The 20,010-nt window shown below is 32.9% G+C and overlaps 2 protein-coding genes across 3 annotated transcripts in view; one reads left to right on the forward strand and one right to left on the reverse strand.

The window, feature by feature from the left end:
• LOC135840158 (neuroligin-4, X-linked-like) overlaps nucleotides 1-19,956 on the forward strand; it is a 642,239-nt gene extending 622,283 nt beyond the window's left edge. For both annotated transcript variants that reach the window (XM_065356537.1, XM_065356536.1), the window contains exon 11: nucleotides 15,263-19,956. In XM_065356537.1, coding sequence (XP_065212609.1) covers nucleotides 15,263-16,251 — 989 coding nt within the window. In that variant the 3' untranslated portion in view covers nucleotides 16,252-19,956. The remainder of the gene's footprint in view (nucleotides 1-15,262) is intronic.
• Nucleotides 1,992-5,604, reverse strand: LOC135840168 (uncharacterized). Its single transcript, XM_065356558.1, has 7 exons — nucleotides 5,425-5,604; nucleotides 3,425-3,483; nucleotides 3,216-3,310; nucleotides 2,814-2,976; nucleotides 2,622-2,717; nucleotides 2,356-2,511; nucleotides 1,992-2,253 (listed from the first exon to the last, which is right to left on the reverse strand). Exons 1-7 carry the CDS (start codon nucleotides 5,471-5,473, stop codon nucleotides 2,122-2,124), a joined length of 750 nt encoding a protein of 249 aa, XP_065212630.1. The 5' UTR covers nucleotides 5,474-5,604; the 3' UTR covers nucleotides 1,992-2,121.
• Nucleotides 19,957-20,010: the final 54 nt, after the last annotated feature.

The following is a 20,010-nucleotide window of genomic DNA, read 5'->3' on the forward strand; positions in this document are numbered from 1 at the left end:
TCAATTTTCAAATTGGAATTGGTTTTCTTTTAAGAGAAATGAAGTGTTCAGTGCACGTCACCCTTCAGGGACTGATTGAAAATTTTCACTGCCAATGTGAACGAAGGTTTGCCTACGTAATGTGCTCGAAGGGATAACGTAAACCACATTAGTACTTTTTCTGAAACTGTGTACCTTAATCTAGAAATTGAAAGGGCAAGACGTATTGACCATGGTTTCTGGCTCAACTTCTCAAGGCGAACGAAAAAGAGTTCCTCACAAAGTGGCCTATCTCTGAAATTGAGGGCAATTTGGGCAAACGAATTTTATATATTGGTTCCGTAAAATTTCTTTAATTTTTACTTATTGCCTTATGGATATTTAAATTTCAAATTAACATTCGTTGCTTATTTCCAGTGGCGGACTGGACTGCTTCGGTTGGGGCCCCTACAAAAGGTATCCTTCCCCCCCCCCCAGAGTCTTTCTCATCCTGTTTTTTTGTTCTCAGCGATTAAACAAATAAGCAAACAAACAAAAACTTGAATTCAAGTTGTGCAACTAATTTTTTTTTGTCTTCTTATTCAATTTCGCAAAAATTAGTCAACGTGGCATGAATAAAACTATAGAGGTGCTGGGAAAGGGGAACGAAAAATTTGCTATGAGAAAAAAAAACTACTTTTTCCGAATAAAATGACGAGATTTTAAAGTGAAATAAAAGATGAAAAATGACAATTTTGCCAATTGACGTAATTCGCATTATGGTTTATAAAAAATTGTTATTTTCTTTTTTGAATTTATGGAAGTTTCAAAAATGGATTTTTGTGGATTAGAAAAGAGATAGAAATTGATCAAAACAAAGCGAGAGCAAAAGCGTTTAAAAATTCGTATTTCGAAAGGTAAAAGAACTATGTTTTTTTTAAAATTTGTTAATCTTTTTAGCTCAAAATTTTAGAATTTGAATGACGGATTTTAAATTTTTTTCGATTTTTTGAAATTGCATCAATGATGAATAAAAATTTGGCATTGCAAAATATTTCCCCAGGTTCAAAAACGATATCCTTCGATATATTGGTAAGTAGGTATACCTTGGAAAATTAATACAGTCAAACCTGGATAAGTAGAATCGCAAGGGAAACGGATTTTTTTCCACTTACATAGGTTTTCCACTAAAGTAGGTTTCACTTATAGAGGTTGAACAAATTGGAATTCCAGTTACGGAGGTTTTCGTTTCCCTACCACTTCCCCATCTAAACCTATGTTGAAGTCTTATATAAGTGGAATTTTATTCTAAGTAGCAGGACCTCTGGAACTGAAATGTTGCTTTCGTTTTACCTCTATAAGTGAAATTCCCTCCTTCTTACCTCTTTAACTGGAACGAATTCCACTTCTGGAGGTGCTGTTATGATAAATGTTTCAGTTATAGAGGTAAGAAGGAAAAGAATTTCACTTATAGAGGTAAAACGAAAGCAACATTTCAGTTCCAGAAGTTCTGCTACTCAAAACAAAATTCCACTTACATAGGTTCTGTTTCCATTTAAAGAGGTGACTTTAACATGGGTTTAGATAGGGAAGTGCTAGGGAAACGAATTTTATTCCACTTATAGAGGTTTTCCACTTACATGGGTTCCACTTATCCAAGTTTGACTGTATGAAATATTTTAGATTAAAAAAATTTCAAAACACGAATTTACCTAGGTACCTACCCAAAAATAAGCGATTTGGAGAACCTTGAAATTATTGGTCTTGGATTTTGATGGCGATCGCCTAGGTCGACGCAAAATCTCAAATAGGTTGGTACTATCTGTTGAAACTGGGCCATTTTTCCGACACAGGTTTGTGTATAAATGGGAATCATTGTTTTAGCACCCATATATTATCTCCCCTCCAGAGGCACCTTCGGTGCTAAAACTTTTTCTTGGTGACTTTCAACTCAAACTTAACGTCTCCGCCGAATTTGGTCAAAATCCCTCGACATGGGTACATTTTAATTTTAAAAAATCAGATACGAGCGATAATCATACTACTTGTATATTTGTATATATTTGTAACTGGTATAAAAGACAAAAAAATCGCTGAAATTTGGATCGATTAAGGGGCGTTATTTTTACTAAGTTGAGTCCATTCGAATATTTCTAGTGTCATTTACACTTTTGTGGCTGCTTCAATCCAGTCTGCATAATGTGCAACATTTGTTATGGAATTGTAGTTAACAGACATCACACCACGTACATTTTTATCAGCATCATCTGACAATACAGGTGCTCCAGCATACGTCTGAACAGTAAAAACAAATAATTTTCAGAAACCCACGCACAAGGTACTAACCTACTGTTCAATCCAAAGTAGGTGCATTAGATGATAAAATAGATTACCTACCCTATCATAAAAAGTATTTTCGTATTCTCCATCGTAGCTAATTTTTCCACAAAATGTTGCCGGGCTTGAATTTGAATCAGTTGCGTTCGCAACCGCAAAACCGCATTCTTTACCTGAAGTTGCTCTCAGTTTAGATTGGATTAATTTTTCACCATCCTGCACATGGTTTTGAAAATAAAAACAGTTGAAAAAATTGGTATTAAAGTAACGACGAAGAAGGCAACAGTCATCAGTCATCAATTAGAAGCAAGGTTAGGTATTCTTACTCCGTATCCGACTAATCGTACGCTGGAATTAGTTGTAAATGCACCTCCATATCCAGAAATATCAACATATTTGTTAATATCGAACGAAGGAGAGACCTGCATTGAGTATAGAAATAATTATTTTACGTCGATCATCGATGCAATGGTACATTATTATTGTAAGTACCATATTAGGTACCTTTTTCTACTTACCTTTAGAGTGGCTACATCTCCAGACTGTTGTTTTGAACTGAACCATTCTGGATTAATGGCGATATCGGTAACTTGTCTTATTTGTGCATTTTTCTCCGATTTAATATCCTTTGTTGAGATAATACCAGCTACCACTTCCAAGTATTTGAGGCTCGATTTGTACCTTTACAAGTATCACAAATGTAGTAAAATCCATTATTAGGCTAACGTTGTTAATTCCAAATAGGTAGGTACAAATTAGACGAGAAAATTTTCCAAAAAATGAACCAGTAGGTACACTCAGTGCAAAATGAGTGTTTACCCCCTCGTTGGCATTAAAAAAATTTTAACCACAGAGTATTCTATATCCATACAAATATGTGCATAAATTATAAAAAATATATATAATGCAAAATTACTCACTTTTTTACACATCCCGCAGAAGTAAGAACATAATTTTTTGACAAAAGTACGCCTTCGCACATGCAAAAGTCTGTAGAAGCCAGCTTTATTACAACCTGTAATGAATACAGCCTGTGTTAAATTCATTAATTCGATATAGGTACGAGTATGTATAGCTGGAAGTTGCAAAATTATTTGATCGTTTAAAAGGGGAAGAAATAATTATTTACGTGTGAAGGGTATGTCCCAGGTACAATTTGTTCATCGGTAGTGGATTCCGACTTGCATGCTTCAAAATAAAACAAACAGAATAAAATGAATAGATATTTTAAACTTCACATGAATGAACTTACTTAGGTACCTATGCAATGCAGTACTTAGGAAAACCAAGCGTGCAAATTAACTGACATTGGTGAATCATTCAAGATGATAGCCCTATCCTTTAAAACATTTTTAACATGTTTAGACAAAAAAAAAAAAAAGGTTCCAAAAGCTCACTAAAGTTTTTTTGAGAAGGTACTTATATATAAAAAAAGTAGGTATAAATTATGAAGGTGCAAATTACCTCGTTTTGAATCAAATTGAGTTTTAACTATGGTAATGAGTTACTCTATTTAAGAGAATTTTCCAGTTGCCTATCATTAAATGGAAACCTAACAGTAAAATGAAGTTCATCATTCAATTTTCAAAAAATTTTGTCATCAAAAACAGCATATTAATTTATCAATTTGACAACTTGAATGAAATTTTTCAAATACATAATTTGAAAAATTAGTCACAACGATTTGCAAATTTTATAATTTATGACGACTCACCTCGGTGATTTTTCTTTCTTAAATCGAACAATTTACCTACTACAAACATCGGAAAATTTTGCCAAAAGGTTGAAAAATTGTGCAAACGTTTTGAAAAAAATCAAAAAATTACTGAATTCAAAAAATTCGTTAAATGTACTTTTAGAATTGTAGAAGTACCTTGGAAAATTACACGAATTTAAAACTCATAAAAATTTAGGAAAATTTGGTTCGTAGAAAATTATTCTGAAGTACATAAAGCGATTACTTAGGTACGTCAATTTTACTGCACGTACTTGGAAAATGATTTGTTCCAAGTTTTAAAAATGTCAAGAGTGGAAAACTTGACTTCTCATTTTAAAAAATATGTTATGTTCTACTTTTTGAATTACATTATAATAAGTATTCGAAAACTTTTGCATTCGTTTCAATCGGGCCTATTTATTTATTTTTTACCTATTCAAATTTGAAAAAAAACTACTCCTCCACATCGTTTAAAAATTTGTGAAGCAAAAAAGCACTTGTAAAATTTTATTGGATGAGTTGGAAATTTTAGGACATAGGTACCTATCTTGAGAGTTGGCATTTTTGGCTATTTCGTCTCCTCCCGCCATTTTAGAAACCACTTCAACCCTTCACTGAACTTTGCTGAAAAGTTTTTTTTTTTAGTTTAAATACGCTAAAACTATCTCAAAGGAGATCATTTCTCCCAGAATGACCAATACTTAGGTATTAGAAAATAATCAACGATATTTCCAAATCAAGAAAATGAAAAAATTTAAATTTCATCTTGAAAATTGGGTTCATGTAGGATTGTAGGTATTCGCCTATTAAGTAGCTCGTTTTCCATTTTTTTTTTTTTTTTTTAATTTGAGAGATCTAAGTAAAAAACTATGGCCAAATAAAACGTAATAGGTAGCAAACAAAAGCTCAAAGTTTCAAAAAAGTTGAAAATTTCTCAAATGTTTCAATTTTTTTCAATTTTCTTGGTTTAAGATGTTTTTGACGATATCTTTAGTACCTTACCTATACATCCTTATCATCACTTTTGAACCATTAGAAAATCTCAAAGTCATTTTTTCGCTCAAAATATGATAACTTGATTTTGTGATTAGGTAGGTACCTAGGTACCTACTTATCCTCAAGATTACAGGCCTACCTGACTGAAATCGAACAACAAACATGAAACAGAACGTGAAAGAGGACATCAAAAGATCTTCTGAACCAAAAAAAGAAAGATTTTGTTCGAAACGTAGGCCTATGAAAAAGTATCAAAATTTTAAACTCTTGCTGGAGAGGAGAATAGACTTGAACGTCATATGTTAAGGTTATGCCCATTGTTCTTTAGCTAAGCTCCATCAAATTTCTAAAAAAAAAAAAAAAAAAAAAAAAAAATAGAAAAACGACCTCTCCCCATGTACCTATATTTTACTTACCTGGTGAAACACATATTATTATCGTCAGGATCACAGCGAACAATTTCATGATTAAAAACTTTATTTGAATATTCACAGTTATACTTTCAAAAATATGGACAATACAGTACCGTACTTTTTTCAATATTTAAACACCTAACACTGATAATTTTATAGCCAAACTGAACATACAGGTAAACACTCGATGAGCATAGACTCTCATAAAAATTCTAAATTTTCTACCGATCTTATCTTTTCCAATTATTCGATTCAAGGACCTAAATAAATAACGCGTTGGACGTGATGAACTGTCAAAAATTCTCTTCAATCGTATGCAACGTTGTATTTAAAAATATTCTAAATCGGATCAAAATGAAGTACCTATCAAATTGCTTGAATAAGTACCTATACCTACCTACAAATAATTCAATGTGTCATTTTTTTTTCTTTTATTTTTGTCCAAACGAGTTCGAAATCGTCTTAAGTACCTACATATTATGTATTGATAAGGTATTTACGTAAAAAATTGTAACACAGGTACCAACGTATACTTAATGATAAGCTAAACCATACCTCCTTCGTAGAATTAATAATATAATAAAACATGTATCAAGAACATTTCCTTTTCAGAAGAATAATATGATTTTTTTGATGGAAGATCATGAATTTTCTGTGCCTCGTCTGCCTATACCTATTCGTGTGTTATCATAGAGAGGAGGAGGAAGGGTGGATTTCTTCATAAAACTTCTGTCAGCCAGCATTTTGAGGACAACGTGTTGAAATTGTGTAAAAGGCAGTGATTTTAAACATCAAGGGCTAATATCACTGATTTTTTCCCATAATTTAAACTCTGGCATAATCACACTTTCTATGTAGTACATATAATTAGTAGCACACCGAATATTCTACCAATTTTGTTTTTATTTTCTTCTAAATACTGTATAATTGGTAGAGTTCAAATTGACTTTTAATTACAAGTTTTCCAGAGTAGTAATCCTGATTTTCATTTTCAAAATCATCTTTTGAATATGTAGGTAAATAAATTAATGCATGTACCTACTACCTAGGTAGGTGGTAGGTATATGGTAGATTGTGATGTGAATATTATTTTTTCTGCGAAAAATTCATCTCATTTTTGAAATACTCGTGTACTATACTCCTACACATGAACAAATGCATCATTCGACTCTATAAAATGGGTAAAAAAATTTCTGGAAATTTCATTTTCGAATTACTATGCCACGTTTAAATCCTCACAAGAGACCGGGTGCAGTGGCGTGCTCCTGTAATCCGAGCTAAGGAGGTCTAATCGGATGGCTCGTCGGCAACGATGCATGCCCAGGTGGTCGGTCGAGTCTGCGGTAGGGATATGTCCTGGCATTGGGGCATTATTGTAACGGACCAAACTTGCTAGTTGTATCAATGTCAATGCAATTCCACTCAGTTCGCGAATGAGGATCGGGTGCATTAGGTGTACATATGTACCTAGTGAGCCAACTCTGGTGCTCATCCAAATGCATGCGTGTCGGGTGCATCGTTGACGGATGTTGTCACTGACGGCCAGTGAGATTCCTGGCTGCGACCTTCTGAGACATCGAGCGGCATGTACGCCGAGAATCGCCGATTATTTTATTTAGAACGGAGGAGTATAACTAATCATTTATAATGTGTATTGAAGAATTCTTTCCTGCTATTTTTGTTTAAATTATTTCTTCATCAACGTTTTAGATACATTTTTCTCTAACTCGTTGTTGAGTAGAGCGTGTTCGACGTTCGTTCACTGTGTGTTCTTTTCGAATAAAAACCATTGTGCTGATGATTTTGATGGGATTAATTTGCAATATTAATTCCATTGGAAGATGCGAATATATGTAGGCAATGCAGCTAGAGAGATGAACAAAGCGGCGTTGAGTAGGGAAAAATAAGGGCTTTCAAAAGCGATCTTGAAAATTTCCGGCCCATGCACAGGGTGTCCACAAATTAAAAAACCGGTTTGGTCAAAAAATTCAAACTGGTTTTTATAGACGCGATGTACCTATTCTACAAACTAATGCGTCAAAAAAGTGATATACATTTTTTGAAACAGGTTCATTAATTTGCAACCAGTTAACAAAAAATACCCAAAAATTGTGAATAGAGATAAAAGCTTGAAACAAAAGTTGTAGAGCATGAAAAATTGTACAATTCTGTCTATAATCACATTTTGAAGTCGGTTCATTAGTTCGCATTTAGCAACCAGTTTTAAACAATCGCCTGAAAGTTGGAAATAGAGAAAAAAACCTGAAAAAGTGAACCATTTTCGCTCATCGGATTTTGAAACCAGTTCATAATAATTTGCATCCAGTTATCAAAAATTACCTAAAAATTCGAGATCGAGCTTGAAACAAAAGTTGTGGGGCATGAAAAATTACACAATTCTGTGCAATCACAATTTGGAACCGGTTTATTGGTTTGCATTTAGCAACCAGTTTTCGACGATCACCTAAAAATTGAAGATGAAAAAAAGCTTGAAACTAAAGTTGTAGAGCGTGGAAAATTGAACCATGTTTGATGATTGGATTTTGAAAATGGCTAATCAACTTGCAACCAGTTAACTTTTGATGGCTCGCTGCCATGTAATGAACCGGTTTCAAAATCTGATCAGCAAAAATGGTTCAATTTTTCACACTCTACAACTTCTGTTTCAAACTTTTTTCACTATCCACAATTTTTAGGTGATTGTCAATAACTGGTTGCTGAATGCAAACCAATGAACCGGTTTCAAAATGTGATTGAACAGAACTGTGTAATTTTTCATGCCCCACAACTTTTGGTTCTAATTTTTTTCACTATCTACGATTTTGGGTAATTTTTGGTGACTGGCTGCGAATTAATAAACTGGTTTCAAAATCCAATCAGCAAAAATGGTTCAATTTTTCACGCTCTACAACTCTTGGTTCAAGCTTTTTTTCTATCTTCAATTTTTAGGTGATTGTCGAAAACTGGTTGCTAAATGCAAACCAATAAACCGGTTCCAATGTTTCAATCCAAATTGTGATTGCACAGAATTGTGTAATTTTCCATGCCTCACAACTTTTTTTTCAAGCTTTTTTTTCTGTCTCCAACTTTTAAGTGATTGTCTAAAACGGGTTGCTAAATGCGAACTAATGAACCGGTTTCAAAATGTGATTAGACGGAATTGTATAATTTTTCACGCTCTACAACTTTCGTTTCGAGCTTTTTTCTCTATCCAAAATTTTTGGGCATTTTTTGTTAACTGGTTGCAAATTAATGAACCGGTTTCAAAAAATTCATATCACTTTTTGTCGCCTTAGTTTGTAGAATACATTGCACTAATAAAAACCAGTTTGAATTTTTTGACCAATCCGATTTTTCAATTTGTGGACACCCTGTGCACGGGCCGGAAATTTTCAAGGTCGCTTTTGAAAGCTCTTATTTTTTCCTACTCAACGCCGTTTCATTCATCTTTCTAGCTCTTTCTTCGTAGAAATAAAAGCCACTGGGCACTACTTTTGTGTCATACTGTTGTATTGATAAGAACGAGTGTTTTTACGTAGAAAATTGTAACACAGGTAGGCTATACCACACCTACTTCGCAGAATTAATACTTATCAAGAAACTTCTGTCACTGTCAGAAAGCATTAGGTATGAGAAAAACAGGTTGAAAAGTGCAACAGTAATTTTTTGAATTTTTATTCTTTTGTTCAAATGCATTAGCAATTTTTGATTTTAAAATCAAGAAACTCCCTTGCAACTTTTCAATGCATTATTTTAAAATCAAAGGATCACTCAGTATCACTGATTTTTCTTTTTCTTTACAAGTTCGATCTAATCAATAGAACACGTAACCTTATGTAAGTAGGTAAATAAATTGTAGGTAGGTGTAGACTGTAGATGATATTTTTTCTGCAAAAAATTCATCTCATTCTTGAAATACTCGCGTACTACTCCTCTACATGACCAAATGCATAATTTAACTCAATAAAATTGGTAAAAAAATTTTCTTGAAAATTTCATTTTCGAATTACTATGCCACTTTTAAATCCTCACGAGAGACCGGGTGCAGTGGCGTGCTCCTGTAATCCAAGCTAAAGGAGGTCTAATCGTTCTGGTCTGCAATGTGTGTATTGCGGTGGGACCTGACTGGTGGGGATAAGTTACGGTATCTGGGTAGCTTTAACGGTTCGCCGGCAGCGGCTAAATGATCGGGTATTTCGGAAAACACCCGCAAACTGTGTCAGTGCATTCCACTCAATTCGCGACTGAGAACTGGTTGCATGTGGCCTTCTGTGGGCAAACCCCGGATCTCATCCAATGCACGTGTGTCGGGTGCAACGTTTACAATCTATCCCACTCCGAACGTCCTGCCACCTGCAGGAAAACACTGTCACAAGCACCGCAAACCGGCGATTATTTTTATTTACAACGAACTACAATGTGTACCTCTACGTATACCTACACCTAGGTGTGAATTCTTAGCTGCTACTTTTGTTGAAATTGATTTAATCTTTTCATCAACATTCTACTTATATAGTTGATTTTTTCTCGAACTCGTTGTTGATTAGAGCATGTTTGTCACGGTGATCTAAAAGCCATTGTCGTGATGATTTTGATTGGATGAAATTGCAATCTTAATTCTATTGGAAGATTTACACAGATAAATACTCGAGAAATCCAACTTTTTCATTAGAAACAATCGTTTTTTGAGAAAAATCGACGATGTTATGAAAAAATGAAGAGGAGCAGAAGGTATAAAGCATACGATTTTCCATCTCTACGATATCATCAGTTTTTTCTGGGAGCCTTGATTTTAGAGATACTTATAGTCCTCATACATATAGGAACCACGTATTTCAAACAGAAGCTGAACACCTCAATATTGATCGATAACTTGAAAAAAGTTTGATTTGGTGAATTTTTAATCACCAAAAATTCAAGTGCATACGTGCATTTTTCAATTTTTTGCGAATTTTTAAAAATTAGTCAAGGGGTCAGAAATGAGAAGAGTCAAAATTTCGCCAAATTAACCAAGAAAGCTCTAATTTGGCACGTATTTTATTCGAGCTTTCAAATTGTTTGGGAGCAGTCCCAAATCTTTTGAGTAGTTCTGGAATCCCCAGAAGATTTTTTTGGGAGTTGAAATTTCTACAAAATTTTACCTACTTATAGTCACTTTGGACAGCTAAAATTTACTTTTCAACCTGATTTCAACAGTTGAGTTGATTAAAGATAGGCCCCAGCCCAACGACTGGAATTTCTAAAGTGTGATCTGTCACAAGAAAACCAGGTTAGTGTCCAAAACGTAAATTTTACAGGACGGGCATTTGAAGTTTTGAATCTATGTGTTCGGCGATCTATGATTCGTAGGTCCGTGAAACGTGGACCTATCTTGGACCGCTTTTGACCACAAGGGGTGCCAACATGACCTGACATTTTTTTTTTCAAAATCAGGGTTACCAAAGGCCAATAATCGAAATTTCCCCAAATCAATTTTTTCGTTTTTTAAAAAATTTTGCGCCAAAAATTTCGCGAGAACTACTTAGAATGAATAATTAATATAAAATAAAGTTATTTATTGAGTTTTTCAATTTTTTTAAAAATTTTGTTCAAGGTGAAAAGAGTTGATTTTTCCAGCTTAAGCCTCATTCAAATTTCAATAAAATGGCACTAATCTTCCAAATGTGGGCCGATTGCCCCAAAAATTTGCAAGTTGACTCCTCAGAACATACTTTTCAAGAAAATCACAAAAAAAAAAATTTCAAACTTTTTTTGTAGTTGCTCTATTTTTTTAACCTTGAATTTAGGGTCAAAAGAATCGTTCGCGAACGTTTTAACCACCACAGGCGGATTCTGCACACTGAGTACTACCAATATCCATAACAAAACCAAATCGATTTTTTGGACACTAACCTGGTTTTCTCGTGACAGATCACAAGTATAGGTAGCTGGAGGCTTCGGAACGGTTTGTAATTAATCACTTTCAAGTTTCAATCGTCTCAGCATGTCGAAATTAATCAATAAACTACATAATACATAATTTCAACTTTCAAACTTCAATGCAGTGTAAAATTTTGTGAAAATTTCAACTTTGAAAATTTTGCTGCTGGAGGTCTCAGAATTACTTACTCAAAAGGCTTTAAAATTGCTTTAAATTGATTCAAGAAGGTCGAAAATAAGATACCTATACATAGGTACTGAATTTCAGCTTATGTCACGAGAAAACCAACCTAGTGTCCAAAATGTAAATTTTACAGGAAGGGCATTTGAAGTTTTGAGTCTATGTATCAGGCGATCTAAAATTTGTAGGTCCATGAAACTTGCACCACTTTTGGCCCCCATGAGCGCCAACATAACCCGATATTTTTTTTCAAAATCATCGCATTCAAGGTTGCCAAGTGCAATAATCGAAATTTCCCAAAATAAATTTTTTTGATTTTTTTGAATTTTTCACCAAAAATGTTGCAAAAACTACCCTAGTATGAATTATTAATGAAAAATAAGTTATTATTATTAAATTTATCACGTTTTGTAACAAATTTGTTCAATGTGAAAAGAGTTGATTTTTCCAGCTCAAGCCTTACTCAAATTCCAAAGGCCGATTGTTGCAAAAATCTGTATTTCAACTCCCCAAAACATACCTTTCGAGAAAATCAAAAAAAAAAAAATTTCAACTTTTACTGTAGTTGCTCTATTTTTTGACCTCAGATTTAGTGTCAAGAGAATCGTTCGCGAACGTTTCAACCCCCACAGTCGGATTCAGCACCCTAAGTACTACTAATATCCACTATAAAAAAGATATCGATTTTTTGGACACTAAGCTGGTTTGGTTAATCTGTGGAGCAATTTTCATTCATTTTTACTCATCTATGACCCGAATTTGATTTTTTTTTAAATTACCAAAAATAGGGAAACGCACTCGAACCTCTGAAATTTTGGCTGATGATGTATTTTTGCATACTCTTTCGATTTATTTTCATCCAGTTAGATCGGGTTCAAGCATTTTTCTGTCAGCTGAATTCGATATGAACCCTAAGTCTAATACTTATTTATGATCTCTCAAATCGATTTGAAGTGGTTACAATACTTGAAGAGCTCAATTCCAAAATGTGCTTTGTCCAATTTTTTCAAAAATGCGTTTTCAGTGAATTCCGTTAGATGGGACTGTTACGCAGTTAGGTAGGACGTCAGATAGCCGAAAATTCGTTTTTAAACGCGCTATCCAGTACATTGAATGCAGAATTTTATGTAAAATTCTTTTTATTCAACATCTATTGAACAACCTACCACTCCAAAATGTGCCAAGTCCAACTGGGTGCAGTAGTCTGTTACCTAACAAAACATTGTACCAGTCCAAAACGTGCTAAATACCACATTTCATCGTGATAATTTTGGAAAATAATCTGTATGCAGTGCCAAAACGTGCTTAGTCCCATTTTTGGCGACTTCGTACACAGATTGAACAAATAGGTGTCATTTTGAAAAAAAAAAATTGCAGGGAAAATATTCGAAATACTTTACACTACACTGTCTGATATTGAAAATTGACATTAAAACATCTTTGTGTGTTCACGAATTATGTTTTTGATTTGCCAAAAACAAAAATCTGGGACAAAGCACATTTTGGAATTGAGCTCTTCACTTATTTTAGAGCTTTTAGAAAATTTCTAAAAAATACAGTTCCCACGAAATCTTGCCAAATGAATTTAAAAAACAAACTTTCAACTATTGCAGATCGGTTAGATGCACTTTTTCATCTTCCTAGAGCATCTAGTGATATTTTGAAGTTTCTTGGAATTTCTTGCTAAACAGAAATTTCCGATAGGTTGTCTAAAATCTGCCTCCCCCCACCAGTGACATCAATCAAAAATGACTGTACAGATTCGAATCAATTTTAGTTCAATTTTTACACTTTTTAATCGTTCAACAAATTTTTTAATAGGTTATTAGGTAATAATTTTGATTTTCATCTTGATTTAATTTAAATTTAATTAATCAAGAAAATTTTCGAGGGTGGTTTCTAATCTTGTGAGTTTGATTCCAGAGAAATAATTGTGATTTTTTTTTTTAATGCAGTACAGTACCTACACCTACCTAGCTTTACTTATTAACATTTTCAATAAAACTGATGAAAATTCATTTCTGACCTGATATAAATTTATTGAAAGAAAATGACGCCATTTTCAGATGACCATTAAGCCTCTATAATGAGAATTTGACCTCTTTCCTTTTTTTTTTTTTTTTTTTACAAAATTTACAATTTTTTAAAAGGTTTGAAAATGAATTTACACAGTTGAATACTTGACTTCCACTTACTCTAAGGTGCCCAGTGACAAATATGAATCTCAAGTGCAACTTTTCAAATCAGACTTTAAAGTTTAAACCTTTAAAAACCCAAAACATTGAAAGTAGTCAAATTAGAAAATTATGGAAATATCTGAGCCAGTTAGGTAGATACGTAGGTATACTTACCCAAATTTAGAATTTTTAGTATTTTTTTTTTTTTAATTTGAATTCACAAAAAATGGATTTTTGAGTAAAGCACCCTAAAAGACGGTATAAATTAAACTTTCAGTAATTTTATACAGTCAAATTTTTAAATCTATGTAGATATAAAAATAAAAAATGGTTTTAAATGGTGAATTTTGACAGTATAGAGAAGAATTTCTTTCTCCAGAATGAGGGACGATCGGTTGATTTCACCCTCTGATTTGTCCAGCTGGAATTTGTGAGAACAATGGATTTTCAGAAATATAAATTTCAGCAGGCGTAATCAATTCTCGCAACTTTGAAGAAAATCGAGCAATATCTAGAAAAGTTTGAATATATTTATAACTTGAAAACTTCAGATGTATTAGGAATGGTGAAATTTAATTTTGGGAGATGGTATTTAGTCCAAACTGAAACAAAATTTTTTTATAAATTTTACAAAGAAAATGAATTTTAGTATTTTATTCAGTATTGTAACCTTTGGAAAATTGTCCTGTCTGTATTTCATTAGGAAATTGTTTGCTCACCCAGTGACCGACTTTTCAATTTTTCAATTTTTTTTACCAAAACATAGAGACACATAATATTTACCTGGGTGATTTTCAGAAAAATTTCAGCAACAATAATGGAAAATTGAAGACTTTTGATGGATTTTGAATTTTCCAATGTTCACGAAATGTTGCATTTGTAAGCGGATAGAAAAACTAAAATATGACAACTTAGGTATCCCGGAAGACCTCATTTTCTAGTCAGACTTGAATTCAAATATGCTCAGAGAGTCAATTTTGACAGGAATAGGGGAAATAATATTTTTCAAAAATTCAAATTTCTCAAAAAAATTTTAAAATGTCAAAAATAAAATGTTTATGCTCAATAGTTATTAGTGTACAATGTGTATGGTCCAGAGTCCAGAGATGAAACATTTCCAGAGTTAATTGCAGTGGAATGATTGCTCATTTTGATATTTTGAACCCTTCTTTGAGAAAATTCAAGCCAAAGAAACACTTTTTCTCACTTACATATGTTGAAAGTGGTCCTTAAAATGTGCTTGAACTTAGAATATTGCCTAGAAAATATTTTTCGAATTGTACCTACCTACGTATCAGCTTGATTATACATTTCAAGATTTTGAGATATTTTTTTGAAAAAATTTTACACTTTTTTCTCACTTGTGCTGAAAATGATGTTTGAAAAAAGTGAAAAAATTGGCTTCCCAAAAAACCATCATCTCCAGTTTGCTAATTCATGACATGTGCATGATGTTCCAGCAGCAAAAATTATTGCATAAAAATGTACCTATACTATAGGTACCAATATTAGAGCTCTTATCATCAGCAATTCACTCGATATTTTTTCGTTTATCTGTTCACAGGCATCAAACCAAAAGTGAAAAACCACTTCAGAGCTCACCAGTTATCAGTATGGCTGAGATTGATCCCAGAACTACATCGAGCTGGCATGGAAGACGTCAGCTTAAGGCACAACATGTTCCGAAACCACGAAGGTGATCTCTACGACGGTGTTGTGAAAACAGATCGTCATAATAATCCGAGTATAAACACGCGAAGACCTACCTTAACCAATAATGGAACAGTGGCTCAAGTCATCCAATCAATCACAACCCTGGAGCCTTTTTTAACCACCTGCGTTAATGTTCCTTCGCTAATAACCACTAGTGATATTGTACCGTACAACTCTACAGATGTAAATAGTACCGGAGAACCTCAAGGATTAGTTACGTACTCGGCCACTCTAGGTCTAACCATAGCCATAGGCTGCACATTGCTGGTTCTAAACGTCCTCATATTCGCCGGAGTCTACTACCAACGTGATAAAACCCGAATGGAGATAAAGAATTTACAAGAACAACAACTCCAGCATCAGCAACAGCTAAGCAGTAACTCTAGTTCGCCTTATGGTTCTAAAACCATTCCGAGAGGGTACCAACCAGGCAGTATAATGTTAGATATCGAGCCGGATACAGCATCGATGATCCTAAATAGCGGTGGAACGTTACCTAAATCTTCGCAGCACGGGTTCAAGTACCCAACGAATTTAGCAACGTTACCGCGGCATTATCAATCCAAATCACATATCATCAAAAACGGCGATCATATATGTGAAGGTAAATCGCTGCATACGTTTTCTGAAAACTGTGTTAGTTCGCCACCGAATGGATCAATTATCATGCCACCTTCGGCGTTACCTAAACCGCCTCCTCCGCCTAAATCAAGCCCTCCTCCGGAGTCTCAACCTTTACTCCATACGGGACCTCATCATTTGGGTAATTCTATACAGCCTCATCAAAAAGGCGGTATACTAAAAGTTCCAGCTGCTGCGATCAGCGAAATGAGGGTTTGACCTTCGTAATTCTGTGGTGTAGAGTGTTCTTTATTTATGGTAATTTTGTTTATATAATACTAAGTTCCAATTTTTTTTTTCACAAATCTTATCGTTCCTGTTTTATTTATACGTTTGCATTTTATTGCTCAAAACGTTCGTTTATTTGTTTGTCGTGGTGGTTTTTTTTTTTTTTTTTGAAGAGACCTTGGATAGATTGTATGTTTGAGGTGTGAGATGATGAGGTTTATTTTGAGTTGGATGAAGCCTCGATGGATACGATTCGATACCTTTTGATGCCTGCTGGTAATTTTTTAACGATTTTTTTTTTTGAACACACTCTATGGATACAAAAGGATAGGCTACTGAATATCTAAATCTGATTTCAAAATTGATGGTTCTTCTTTCGTCCCCCCCCCCCTCCAAATTCAAGCCCATCTCAATAGATTTGAATGTTCGATTTAACGCTTGGACCTCTCAAAATAATTTTAAAATGTTTAGCCAATCTAATGGAGCCTGTACTATGGTTCTGCATTTAAAAAAAATATATATTCCATCCAAAAAAAACACTGAAGTTGATCTTTTGATCATAAGGTAGGTAGGTACCTATATGACTCATTTTTGAGATTATTCACATCGAGAATTCGAGTGTGATTTCTTGACCAAATCTCGATTTTCAAAAAGGAATGCAGAAATTTAAAATGACTAATTGAGTCAATACGAACTGAAAAATAGATTTTCAATACTTTGATAGGTACTTATTATTTTTTAATACTTGAAATTTCGTCAAAAAATCATGACGTGAGTATATTTGAAATTGTCTACGTAGGAATTAAGTAGGTGCATCGTGAAAAAAAAACGTCGGAAGATTTTGACCAAATTGAAAAAAAAACTCAATTTTGATTGAAATAAGTCATCTGTAAAAAATTATCTAAAGTCATCCACAAAAAATTTTAGTTCTACAGATATCTCTAGAGAGAAGACATTATCAAAGAGGAGGCATTTTCAATGTTTTCAAAAAAATCGTGTTTTTTGCTCTTGTCTCTATTCAATTTTTGTCTCAGAAAAAGGATCCAGTTCCAAAAGATGATAGATACCTATTTGAGATTCTACAATATTGACCTTGGCTATTTTTTGGGGGAAAATTGGATTTTGATGGCGATAATCTTGCTCAACACAGAATATCAAATGTCACTTTGTGGAACTGCGCCATTTAAAAAAAAAAAAAAAAAAAAAAAAAACAGGCTGTGTAGGGGCTAAAAGGAATAAAACCACAATTTTTTCATAAATTTCCTCTCTTTGAAAGCACATTTCTGTCCTCCAGAAGAGTACTTTTGAAGTTGAAATTGGAAATGGTGAATTTTCGAAATTACATTTCACTTTTGAAAATAACCAAGAAAATTGAAACCTTTCTGAAAGCTGCAGATTAAGTCGAGTTCGATGAAGAGTACTCTCCTGCAAGCTACTCCCCGGTCCCCCGGGTGGGAATTTTAGTTTCTTCGAACACTTGATTGATTTTTATAATCGTTCTTAACAATTTCAAACTTTTCATCATTAGATAGATAGATTATTAGGTTACTCTAATTGAGTTTAAAACTCTCTAAATTTATTTCAATATTAAAAACAACATTTTTCCTTAAAATGAAGTACGTATAGGTATAAATACGTCGTTCTTTAAGTGAGCAATTTTATGCTTTCAATTTTTTTTGTTTATTTTTGTGATTTCAATATTTTCTATCAAATAAGTATGATCATTCGATTTGAAAAATGAACGACCCTGAAAACAAAATAAAAAGGGACAAAATGGAAGGCCATTGAATTTTCCACTTGTTAAATGTAATTTCATTTTGGGTCTGTTTTGGATTTTTTTAAATTTATTTTTTAGGTAAAATTTTTAATAAATTGGACGTTTCTTTTGAATCTTAGAAATGGGCCACCCTTCAGAGACGAAACTAAGGTTTTTTTTCAGAGAGCTGTGAACTAAAATTTTTTGACTGGGATAAGAAAAAATAGGTACCAATTTTGTCGAATAAAATGGCGAGTTTTTCCAGAGAAATATTGAAGAGATAATAAATGATAATTTTGTCAATTGATAGGTATACGTATTTTATCACTTATAGAAATTTTAATTTTCTATTAAAAATTTTTGGTTTTCTATTTCGTTCCATTTTGGAAAAGAAAGACGAATTTACAAGAGCGAATGCGAAGGCAAAAGCTCTCGAAAATTTGTACTTCAAAAAGTAAAACAAACAATATTTTTTATATAAAAAATTTTTTTTGGTTTAAAAATCAGACATGATATTTTTTTGAAAATTTTAATTGAGAAGAAAAGTAAACAAGCCTGAGCAAAGCAAGAAAAAAAGTTATCGAAAAATCATTTTGAGAATAACAAACTGATTATTTTTTGTTTGCAGAGATCAATTATTGTTCAAGAATTTAGAATTTGAATGAATAACTTTTTTTTGTTGTAAATTTCAAATTTGAAAAAGACGAAGGATCTTTGAGCAAAGCGAGGGCAAAAGCTTCCAAAAACTCGTATTTTGAAAAGTAAAAAAAAATTTTTTTTTAATTTTTTATGCAAAAAGTATACTTAGGTATGTTTTTGAAATCCAATACTTATTTTTTAAAATTTTAATGACTAGCTTTCTAACTAACTTAATATAATCCTTCACACGACAGGTGTAATAATCATGCAATTAATCCCCCCTCCTCCTCCAAAAAAAAACAATAATTTTGTTGAATAAGAAAAGTAAACGAGGCCGAGCGAGAAGTTACAATTAGAGGTAGAAACTTTCATTCGTCGACTTCAACATATTTGAAGATTTTTTTCGAATTCATTCCATTTTTAAATTGTCTTTGAAACGTTTTAAAAACGCTAAAAAAAACTCGACGCAAAAGGTTTCATCACTCGTATCCATCGAGGAGAGACTAGAATTATGCTGGAAATTAGAAATGTTGAAAGTTCGCTCTTATAGTTGTTCTTTTTTATAAGATCTCACCGATAGTAAATGTGAAATTTAATATGTAAGTACGAATGATTTGGATTTTAAGGCGGACCAAACACTCTAGATTATGTTCAATTCGACGAAGTATCCATTAAATAAAAAACATAATTAGATAATAAAATTTCTGCGAATAATTTTTCTACAAAGTGTATCTACCTTGCAAAAAAAGTAAGTAGGTAGGCATCTTTTTCTTGGTGAATACATTCTTTTGTATCATTTTGTGTTTATATAAATTAACAAACAAAATATTACCATTTTCTTATTTACCTATACTTTTAAACTTGATCGCTTGTAAAAGAAAATTCATTGAATCAGAAAAATTATCAATAAATTCCGTTTACTCGAGCAGAAAAAAACCAGGGTCACGATTTAAAGAATCTGTGTTTCTCTTTTCAAGGAAAATAGATATAAAGCAATACTAAGTAATGAAGTAAATATTCTACCTATATTAACATTTGTATGTTCTAAATTTCACTCAAATCTGAACAACAATCATGTCTGTGTTTGCAGATTTTGAATCATATTTGCATTTAAATTTTCCAGCAATTGTACATTCAACGACCTACGTGTGTTTTTGCTGTAAGTGAATAATTATTTTTCTATGTTTTGTATACCTATTTATCTACCTACGTCATTAAAGTAAAAAAAAAAATTCGTCGACTTGAATATTATAGTAAATTGATTGTTCGTATTTCGCACTCGTGGTTTATTAAATAAAATGAATATTTAATTGTACAAATTAATTATTTTGTAATTTTGTTACCTTATAATTTAT

Source organism: Planococcus citri, chromosome 3 (genome assembly GCF_950023065.1).
Source record: "Planococcus citri chromosome 3, ihPlaCitr1.1, whole genome shotgun sequence".
NCBI classification, from domain to species: Eukaryota; Metazoa; Arthropoda; class Insecta; order Hemiptera; family Pseudococcidae; genus Planococcus; species Planococcus citri.